Source organism: Bos indicus, chromosome 19 (genome assembly GCF_029378745.1).
Source record: "Bos indicus isolate NIAB-ARS_2022 breed Sahiwal x Tharparkar chromosome 19, NIAB-ARS_B.indTharparkar_mat_pri_1.0, whole genome shotgun sequence".
Taxonomy (NCBI): Eukaryota; Metazoa; Chordata; class Mammalia; order Artiodactyla; family Bovidae; genus Bos; species Bos indicus.
The window spans coordinates 42526784-42536849 of NC_091778.1; the positions used below are offsets into that span (position 1 = coordinate 42526784).

Here is a 10066-nt window from a genome sequence, read left to right on the forward strand (position 1 = left end):
CAATAGTGGCTAGTTTCCTGACCAGCTTACAAGTATTTAAAAGCCACAAAAACAGATCTACTGTGGATTAATGTTATTATTTCAAATACATTGGCATGGTTTGTATAGTAAAGTTGTTTAGAGTTCTAAATTAGAAATGGTTCTAGCCAAGCTACATTTCTCCTTCCTTGGCTGGAGGGATTCTGGAAAATATGGCATACTGGTTCTTTAGGACAGGCATTTCAGTGGTTAGGAATTCCAGGTACCAATTGATATTAATTACGGCACAGTTTTCTAGGTCAGGGAACAAATGGGATTCTGACTTAGGCTGTTGTTGTTCAGTCGCCAAGTTGTGTCTCACTCTTTGTGAACCCATGGACTGCAGCACGCCAGGCTACTCTGTACTTTACTATTTCTTAGAGTTTGCTCAAATTCATGTCCATTGAGTCGGTGATGCTACCTAACTGCTCATCTTCTGCTGCCTTTTTCTCCTTTTGCCTTCAGTCTCTCTCTTAGCATCAGGATCTTTTCCAATGAATTGGCTCTTCGCATCAGGTTGTCAAAACACTGGAGCTTCAGTTTCAGCATCAGTCCTTCCAATGAATATTTAGGACTTAGGTTTCCTCCCCCTTATCACAGATGTGAGAATGATTCATTAGTCAAGTTTGGGATCAGAGAGACTTCCTATCAACTCTCCACTTCCTCAGCATGAATGAAAACTTTGACTTGAAATATGAAGGTGGTTCATGTAAGAGGTTCTGAATTATCTGGATTGCTATTAAAACTAGAGACCTTGTGCATGAATTGTTCCTAAAATTAAAAAATAATGGCCCTTGGAAAATCTTTCTTCACTTGTTTCTTCTGACCCCCCGTATTATAACATAAGCTAAAAAAATGAACTTTTGAAGATTAATAAACAATAAAGAAACACATTTGCGTCTGAGAAACAAAAATTTATTATTTTACCATGCACAGCCCCTGGATAAATGTAATATTATCCTAGAAAAATATCTCATCTTGAAATAGTAGAGAAGTGATGATGAGTCAGTGGACTAGGGCTCTATTCAAGAGCAATTTTAATCTTTGTTTATTCATTTTTTAAAGCCAAGAATTCAAATCCTGAAAGCTGGAATTTTTCTAAAGACCGTCAAAGAAGGCCAGATTTAGGTACATATTTGTGGGGGAAAAGGGATCAAGAGTTACTGCTCAGTTAATTGTTGCAGGCAGATAGGTTTCAAAAGTAGTATCTCTCATCTGATCCAGCAGGGTCGGAAGGGCTGGCACATGTTTCTGAATACCTGGGGTGATTTCCTGCAGGGCTACTCAGCAGCAGGGGGAGGTCCTGAAGGTGCGGCAGGTGGTGCGGCAGGGGGCGGGCCGGCAGCAGGTGGGCCGGCAGCACGGGGACTGCACAGAGATGGGCTGGCAGCACGTGGTGGCCCAGCAGCAGGGGCGGCAGACCACGGCCTGGCAGGACGTGGGGCAGCAGGTGATGGGGCGGCAGCAGCCCTCCTGCAGGCTGCAGGGGTCACAGCAGACCGGGCGGCGGCAGGGCTCGCAGATGGGGCGCGTGCAGCGGGGCACGCAGGTCACGGGGCGGCTCACGGTGGTCTGGCAGGACACTGGGCGGCAGCAGCAGGGGTCGCGGTAGCAGCAGGGCTGGAGGCAGCCTCTGCCACAGCTGAAGGAGGAGAAGGTGGGGCCGCAGCAGGAGACGGTCATGGTGGTGTGTGGGGCCGAGTGGGGTTGAGGTGGTGAGAGGAGTTGAGTGTTCTCAGGTGTGAGTGTCTTCCTCCTGCTCTGGGCCCTTTATATACCCTGGCCAGGAGATGATGATCCCCATGACAAGCTGTTTCCTGGAGTTGTGGTTGCCCATTGAAATGAGAACCCCAGATTGGTGGATTCAACTGCTGAGGCAGCAATACCAGCATTGCTGATAGGTGCTTTTGTTTCTTCCTGTCTGCTTTTCCCCTTGAAATGAATACTTAATGATTTACATCATCTGAAAAATTACTCATTGAATAGCTAATCCTTCCAGACCATGTCATGTGACAGACAAGTTGAAAGTTTGAGGAATCCAGTGTTGCCACCATCACACTTTCCTCTGTTCATCATCCATGACTAAGCGTGGGACTATAAGGTTCATGAGTTGTAAGCCTGGTTTCTGATTGACGCTGAAATGAAGGATGAGTTTCTGGAAAACCAAAATGGCTTGTAAAAGGTGATGTGTACTGCTTCTGCAATGGAACAAATGGCCCAGTGCTTCTGTAAAATAATGTGTTATTTCACCTTGTTTATCAGGAAATAACCACCTAAGTCACTCAAGTAATGCTGTTTAGTGGCCTGAACTGGCCTATCACTTCATAGCAACATATGGGACCCTTACTAAGTAAATAGTGCTATACTGTAGTTTCTTATCACAGAGTAACTACAATTTTTAGAAAGGTAAGACAAAGGCAGGGAAGCCAGTTAAAGGAGACAAACTTTTCATGCAACAGTAAGGCCAAACGAAGTAAAGATTTTATTCATATTATGCCTTTCTGAGTATTCCTTCTTGAGTCTTAGGAATAACACTGAAATTGGAATATTTCTTGCTTCCTAGGTGTGACATAAGCACTTGTACTGAGTTCTTCTACACACATTAAAATATTTATAAAGGGACTAATTATCTTGCTGTTGTAGATGCTTTGGTTTGTTGGCTGAGGATTTTGCTTGCTTACATATCAAGTGTGAAGGTAGGCTTCTAAGAAAGACAAGGGGAGGGACTTCCCTGGTGGTCCAGTGGTTAAGACTCTGTGCTTCCACTGCAGGGGGCATGGGTTCCATCCCTGGTTGGTGAAAGAAAAGCCCAGATGACACATGGTACAGCCAAAAAAAAAAATAAAAATTTTAAAAATGACAAAGGGAAGTAAGTGAACTGGTAATTGATAAGATTATTTTGTCTTTTTCAGTCTCAGCTAAGAAAAATAGGGGTACAGAAAATAAATGTAAATTGGAAAAAAGGTTAAAAATAACAGTGTACTCTTTTCTATTGGCATAACATTGTAAACCAACTATACTTCAAAAAATGTGACATTAAATAAATAAATGCTAGGTAAGCGGCCTGAGGTGACCCCTAAAAATGGTGCGCTATTCACTTGACCCAGAAAACCCCACAAAATCATGCAAATCAAGAGGTTCAAATCTTCGTGTTCACTTTAAGAACACTCGTGAAACTGCCCAGGCCATAAAGGGTATGCATATCCGAAAAGCCACCAAGTATCTGAAGGATGTCACTTTAAAGAAGCAATGTGTGCCATTCCGTCGCTACAACGGTGGAGCTGCTGGGTGTGCACAGGCCAAACAGTGGGGCTGGACGCAGGGTCGGTGGCCCAGAAAGAGTGCTGAATTGTTACTGCACATGCGCAGAAATGCAGAGAGTCATGCTGAACTTAAGGGCTTAGATGTAGATTCTCTGGTCATTGAGCACATCCAGGTGAACAAAGCCCCCAAGATGCGGCGCAGGACTTACAGAGCTCACGGTCGGATCAACCCCTACATGAGCTCTCCATGCCACATTGAGATGATCCTTCCTGAAAAAGAACAGATTGTTCCTAAACCAGAAGAGGAGGTTGCACAGAAGAAAAAGATATCCCAGAAGAAACTGAAGAAACAAAAACTTATGGCCCGGGAATAAATGCCGCAAAAAATAAATGCAAATAAAAGTAAAAAAAATAAAAAAAATAAATAAATAAATGCCAAAAAAAGATAACATTGAACAAAGGTTGCTGAGGTAGTTGACACACTTCTGTCCACCATAATTCTGGTCCTTAAAGGCCTTTGAGTTTCTGATGCATGATAGTCTATCCCAATTTGTGGAAGGCCAAATTGGTGAAGTGATTTCTCCAGAGATGTACAGGTAAAAGAGTGGCAAAGCTTCAGCAATACTGCACACCATCTTTTGAGTACAAACACTGATGCATAACTCCTGGTCTTTTTCCAACTCTGAGTCACTTTAAAAGAGTGAACAGTAGTAGTAGTAATCAAAAATTCTGTCTCATATAGGGAAATAAAATAAGAACTCGCTTAATTTATGGATTATTTTAGCATATTGTTATTCGGCTTAGAATATATTGTTGTTTGTTTAGTCACTAAATTGTGTTCAACTCTTTTGCGATGCTATGAACTGTAGCCCAGCAGGCTCTTCTGTCCATGGGATTTCCCAGGGAAGACTAGTAGAATGGGTTGCTATTTCCTCCTCCGGGGAATCTTCCCCACCCAAGAATCAAACCTGAGTCTCCCGCACCTACTGCATTGGCAGGCAGATTCTTTACCTAATGATTATATACAGAGATTCAAACATTAGGAATAGGAATACATCTGTAAACTCATTGCTTATTTTAACTGACAAACGGACATAGTCCTAAGAAATCTTGTGTTCTGTGATCATGGACTGTCAGAAACTTTGCTATTTGAAGTAACAATAGTAATAAGGGCTGTGTTATGCTTAGTCGTGTCTGACTCTTTGTGGCCCCATGGACTGTAGCTTGTCAGGCTCCTCTGTCCGTGGAGTTTTACAGGCAAGAATACTGAAGTGGGTTGCCATTCCCTACTCCAGGAGATCTTCCTGACTCACGGCTGGAACCTGTGTCTCTTGCATCTTCTGCATTGGCAGGCGAATTGTTTACCACTGAGCCACCTGGGAATCCCAAGTAATAAGGGGACATCCCACTATTGCTTGGATAGGACCGTAATCACCTTAACACAAAAGCAGTCTCAATATCCAATCCAGGGGGCAGAGAATCAGATACGAGATTTTCAGATACCACATTCCGCAGTTATCTTAACTGTGGTTTCCAGAGAAAGGAGACAGTAAGTCCACTTCACTGCCCAGCGCTGCTGGGACGACCCGGAGGGAGGGTATGGGGAGGGAGGAGGGTTCAGGATGGGGAACACAGGTATACCTGTGGCGGATTCATTTCGATATTTGGCAAAACTAATACAATATTGTAAAGTTTAAAAATAAAATTTAAAAAAATGAGAGAAAAAAAAAAAAAAAAACAAAGCCGCATTTGGCTTTGAACCTACCATTTCACGTAATTTTACCTGAATTTTCCCATTCCTCAAAATCCTATAAAAACCTTTACCTTCACTTGGTGGGATGTCCTGTGTTTCTAATGCTGTGTGCTCTCCCTTGCTATAGCACACTAATGGACCTAAGTTTGTTAGAAAAGGGATGTGTCCCTGGCCTTTATCTCATGGGCTTTTTTAGTTACATTGTGCAAATTCCAGATGTTCTGCACGAGCATAATTGTTAGAGTAGAAGAAAGTAAACATTATCTAAGGTGGTGATAAATTATGGGATTTTTTAGTTGGATTGAAGAAGCATGTAGTGATGATGACTCTTTCTGATGGCCAGAAAAAGCCATGCCCTTACCTCAATAGTTTCATGAGTTGTGTTTTGTTATGAGTGTCATGAGTTATGTTTTTTTAGAAACTAGTTTGGGCGCCCTGGATGGTAGGACATTTTGCAAGTTCTGAAAATAGAAAATGCATTCTGTGTTCTCCAAAATGATCCTTAAAATAGCCTCCACTCATAAGTGTCAGAGATGGGAGTGGGGAAGATTGAAGGAAAAAGGGCAGGAGGAGGATGGGGAAGACAGAGAAATAAGTCAGACAGAGAAAGAGAGATATCAGAACCTAAAAAGAAATAACACAAGTAAACTTACTTACAAAACTGAAACAGACTCACAGACTTAGAGAATGGAATACTTATGGATACCAGGAGGGAAGGAGTGCAGGGAGAGATAGGGAGAATGGGATCGAAATGTACACACTGCTTTATTTAAAAGGGATAACCAACGAGGACCTACTGTATACCAAAGGGCACTCTGCTCAGTGTTATGTGGCAGTCTGGATGGGAGGGGAGTTTGGGAGAGAAAGGATACGTATATATGTATGGCTGAGTCCCTTAGCCATCCACCTGAAGCTATCGCCACATTATTAATTGCCTATACTCCAATATAAAATGAAAAGTTAAAAAATAAATTCTTTCTCCACCACCTGTCAATTTTGTAATTTAGAGCAAATACTTTAACACTAGCAGCCCCAGTTTCCTCATCTGTAATAACAGTCTCTGATGTTCTTCATAATCCAAATTTATTATAAAATCCACAAAATGTAGACGACAGAAGATACGGGTATTATTAGTTGAAAAGAGAAAATATTTTAGTTGGAAAAGACAAAAGGCCTGTGTGATCAGGGAACTACTGGGATTTATTTCTCGAATTAAAAAAAAAAAATATCTCTTCTAAGTGGTTTAAGTATTTATCTCCTTAAATCTAAGGAAGACTAAACAAGTAATCTTTTGGAGTCTCCTACAGCTTTGTGTTTAATTCCTTTGGGTTAGGGTGAAAGGGAAAGTGTAACTATCAAATGCATATATATCCCCAGTTCTTATTACCCCTGATGATAAACCCCTATTCATATTCATAAATCCTGCCATCAAGGACTCTTTCCTGCATACTGTAAATCAGCCTTTAAAGAGCCCTTTCATCCTGAAATAGCCTGGACCTAATCATGAATTTTTTTGTGCCGTCTTTATTGTATTTATTAGGAATTTAGTCTCTGGCAGTGGTTATGGATTATCCTGAAAAAAGTCTTCCCCTGAATGCCTTCCAACTTAAAATAACATGATGTGTAATAAGTAGCACATCTTTTGAGCCTGTTTGTTATAGCGATGATCAAATGTTCAACAAATATGAATGGTATTGAAACAGGCCAGGACGCTGTGGGGCCTTCCCAGGAACAAATTCCTCCTTGTCCCCGTCTGCTTTTTGTTTGCAGAAAAGCTTTAGCTTCCTAAGCCTCCCCCAAGTTCCAAAGAGCAAATTTAATAGAAGAAATGAGAAATACAGAAACAAAGAAAGACAGTCAAGCAAGACAAAATCATGATAGTTCAGCCATAAAACAAAGTCAAGGACTTTCAGTTCCTTGTCAAGGATACTATTCTGAGCCATACCCTTCAGTTGTTTTGCAGACACTAAACCCCGCATCAGGTAGAAGAAATTAATTGCATGCTGATCACACACACAGAGACCCCAGACCAATTAGAATCAGAAGGTTGAAGGCAGATTCCTGAAATATCACCCTGTTAACCTCACTATCAACCAATCAGAAAACTGAGTATGAGCTGATCCTGGACCCAAGACCCTCCTCTTCACCTTGCCTTTAAAAACACTTCCCTGAGAGCCACTGGGGAGTTCAGGTCTTTTGAGCCCAAGCTGCCCATTCTCCTTGCTTGGTTCCATGTTGGTTGCCTTGCAATCAACTCTGCACTTTTCTTCACCACAATGCAGTGTCAAAAGATTTGTTTTACTGTGCATGAGTGAGCAGATCAAAATTGGTTTGGTAACAGTAGGGGTGCTTCCTATGTGCCAGGCACTTTATAAACATTAAGTTGCTTAACTTATCCAGAAATCTACATTTATTTTATTTTATTTTATTTTTTTTGAGTTTTAAGCCAACTTTTCAACTTTTTTCACTCTCCTCTTTCACTTTCATCAAGAGGCTTTTTAGTTCCTCTTCACTTTCTGCCACAAGGGTGGTGTCATCTGCATAGCTGAGGTCATTGAGATTTCTCCCGGCAATCTTTTTATTTTTTTTTTTTTTTTGGGCTTGATCCCTACTCTGCCTCTTTACATTTATAAATATTAATTTTCTCATTTTGTAGACAGGGAAAACTGGAGGTCAGAAAATTTAAGTTAAACTGATGAATTTTTTGCTTTAAGTAAATATATAGCTTTTAGAATTCTTTTCATAAAGACAATTCCCTTCTAATGTATTTTGATTCAATAAATAGAAATTGACTACCAGCTATATTCTAAACATCAACCTCAGTAATGGGAACCAGGCAAATTGTGGCCCCTTCATTTGAGGTAGAGAAGTAGATAATCTCAATACTATGCCTTGTGAAGAGGGAAGGAAGTATAGGATGTTATTGGCACAACTTAGGGGCACCTAACCTAGCTTGTGGGTGTGTGCATGTGTGTTCGTGCATGTTATGCATGTGTGTTTGTGTGATGGAGGGCTTCAGTTCAGTTCAGTTCAGTTGCTCAGTCATGTCCAACTCTTTGCAACCCCATGAATTGCAGCACGCCAGGCCTTCCTGTCCATCACCAACTCCTGGAGTTCACTCAAACTCACGTCCATCAAGTCCATGATGCCATCCAGCCATCTCATCCTCCGTCATCCCCTTTTTCTCCTGCCCCCAATCCCTCCCAGCATCAGAGTCTTTTCCAATGAGTCAACTCTTCACATGAGATGGCCAAAGTACTGGAGTTTCAGCACTTTAGCATCATTCCTTCCAAAAAACACCCAGGACTGATCTCCTTTAGAATGGACTGGTTGGATCTCCTTGCAGTCCATGGGACTCTCAAGAGTCTTCTCCAACACCACAGTTCAAAAGCATCAATTCTCCGGCACTCAGCTTTCTTCACAGTCCAACTCTCACATCCATACATGATGGAGGGCTTAGAACAGAAAAATTGGAGAGGACTGAGCTGAATCTTGGAAATGACTCAGGGTTAGGTAGATGGAGAGGGTGGAGGGAAGGGGTAGATGAAAAAATATTCCAGATTAAATGAAGAACATGACAAAAGCAAAGACATGGAACTTCATGACTTGTGTCAGTTACTGTGAGAAGTTCAGAGTTGTTTAGAGTGAAATACAGTTGGGGAGTGTTGAGACATGAACCTGGAGATGTGGGCAAAGGACAAGCCACGGAGGACCTAGTGTGCTCAGACTTCCTACGCACGTGGGCAGTCTGAGGACTGTCTCACAGTCCTGTACCACTTGCTAAGACTCATACCTGGATCCCTGTACCTCTTCTTTCCCTCTCCTGTCTCCTTCATCCTCTCCATCTCTCTTCCTTTTCATTGTTTGCTCATCTGTGTACACTCATAAACATGCACTAATGAATGAATCAGGAAGCGGGGGTGTTACAGGAAAAAATTAGTTTATTGAAAAATAAGCAGGCAATACATTCAAAAGATGGAGGGGAGAGTTTAAGCAGCCTCTGGAATTCAGAATGGCTTTGCAACACCCACTCTGGGGACTTTTAAAGATGGATTTAGCATCCATTGTGACTTCTGCTGATGGAGACACCTGCACGTTTGACTGGACATCTGCTTATATATCCAAATGGTAAAATATAAAAATGACTATTGTCACCTTATGAAAAAATGTCTATTTTTCTTTCAGCGTAATTAAAATGCAGAGTGGATGCTTAGGCTCCAGGATGTTGCTTTATAAGAAAGTGGGGTCTCAGCAGCAGGGGGAGGTCCTGAAGGTGCGGCAGGTGGTGCGGCAGGGGGCGGGCCGGCAGCAGGTGGGGCGGCAGCACGGGGACTGCACAGAGATGGGCTGGCAGCACGTGGTGGCCCAGCAGCAGGGGCGGCAGACCACGGCCTGGCAGGACGTGGGGCAGCAGGTGATGGGGCGGCAGCAGCCCTCCTGCAGGCTGCAGGGGTCGCAGCAGACCGGGCGGCGGCAGGGCTCGCAGATGGGGCGCGTGCAGCGGGGCACGCAGGTCACGGGGCGGCTCACGGTGGTCTGGCAGGACACTGGGCGGCAGCAGCAGGGGTCACGGTAGCAGCAGGGCTGGAGGCAGCCTCCGCCACAGCTGGAGGAGGAGAAGGTGGGGCCGCAGCAGGAGACGGTCATGGTGGTGTGTGGGGCTGAGTGGGGTTGAAGTGGTGAGAGGAGTTGAGTGTTCTCAGGTGTGAGTGTCTTCCCCGTGCTCGGGGCCTTTTATATACCCTGGCCAGGAGCTGATGATCCCCAGAGACTCATGCCATTCCTTGTTAATATTCTGGCCAATCAAGTGAGGATTTAGCATTGACTAATACCAGTTTTGGTAACCCTCTACCCCTGTACCCACGCACACACCCCACAGATATTTTCTGTTTTCTTGTTTTGTTTATAGTCACCAAATCTAGCCACATGATTTGAAGCTAGTGAAATTTCCTTTGAAATATGCAATCCATATAAAAAAGAATGTGTTTTCCAAATTATGCTAGTATCTAATTACTTTATCCTTTGGCCCTGT

The 10066-nt window shown here is 43.0% G+C and overlaps 3 protein-coding genes across 3 annotated transcripts; 1 reads left to right on the forward strand and 2 right to left on the reverse strand.

Annotated features, from left to right (window-relative positions):
- Positions 1-1133: 1133 nt before the first annotated feature.
- On the reverse strand, positions 1134-1748 carry LOC109573561 (keratin, high-sulfur matrix protein, IIIA3-like). Its single transcript, XM_019980807.2, has one exon. It carries the CDS (start codon positions 1699-1701, stop codon positions 1303-1305), a length of 399 nt encoding a protein of 132 aa, XP_019836366.2. The 5' UTR covers positions 1702-1748; the 3' UTR covers positions 1134-1302.
- Positions 1749-3068: 1320 nt separating this feature from the next.
- LOC109573397 (large ribosomal subunit protein uL22-like) lies at positions 3069-3656 on the forward strand. Its single transcript, XM_070773443.1, has one exon. The coding sequence runs from the start codon at positions 3101-3103 to the stop codon at positions 3653-3655; it is 555 nt and encodes a 184-aa protein (XP_070629544.1). The 5' UTR covers positions 3069-3100; the 3' UTR covers position 3656.
- A 5433-nt stretch (positions 3657-9089) lies between these two features.
- LOC109573559 (keratin, high-sulfur matrix protein, IIIA3) lies at positions 9090-9718 on the reverse strand. Its single transcript, XM_019980805.2, has one exon. The coding sequence runs from the start codon at positions 9679-9681 to the stop codon at positions 9283-9285; it is 399 nt and encodes a 132-aa protein (XP_019836364.2). The 5' UTR covers positions 9682-9718; the 3' UTR covers positions 9090-9282.
- Between the last annotated feature and the right edge of the window lie 348 nt (positions 9719-10066).

What these genes read in the sequence shown, in the direction of transcription:
- LOC109573561 (XM_019980807.2), bottom strand. Translation starts at nt 1,701, where the DNA reads ATGACCGTCTCCTGCTGCGGCCCCACCTTCTCCTCCTTCAGCTGTGGC.
- LOC109573397 (XM_070773443.1), top strand. Translation starts at nt 3,101, where the DNA reads ATGGTGCGCTATTCACTTGACCCAGAAAACCCCACAAAATCATGCAAA.
- LOC109573559 (XM_019980805.2), bottom strand. Translation starts at nt 9,681, where the DNA reads ATGACCGTCTCCTGCTGCGGCCCCACCTTCTCCTCCTCCAGCTGTGGC.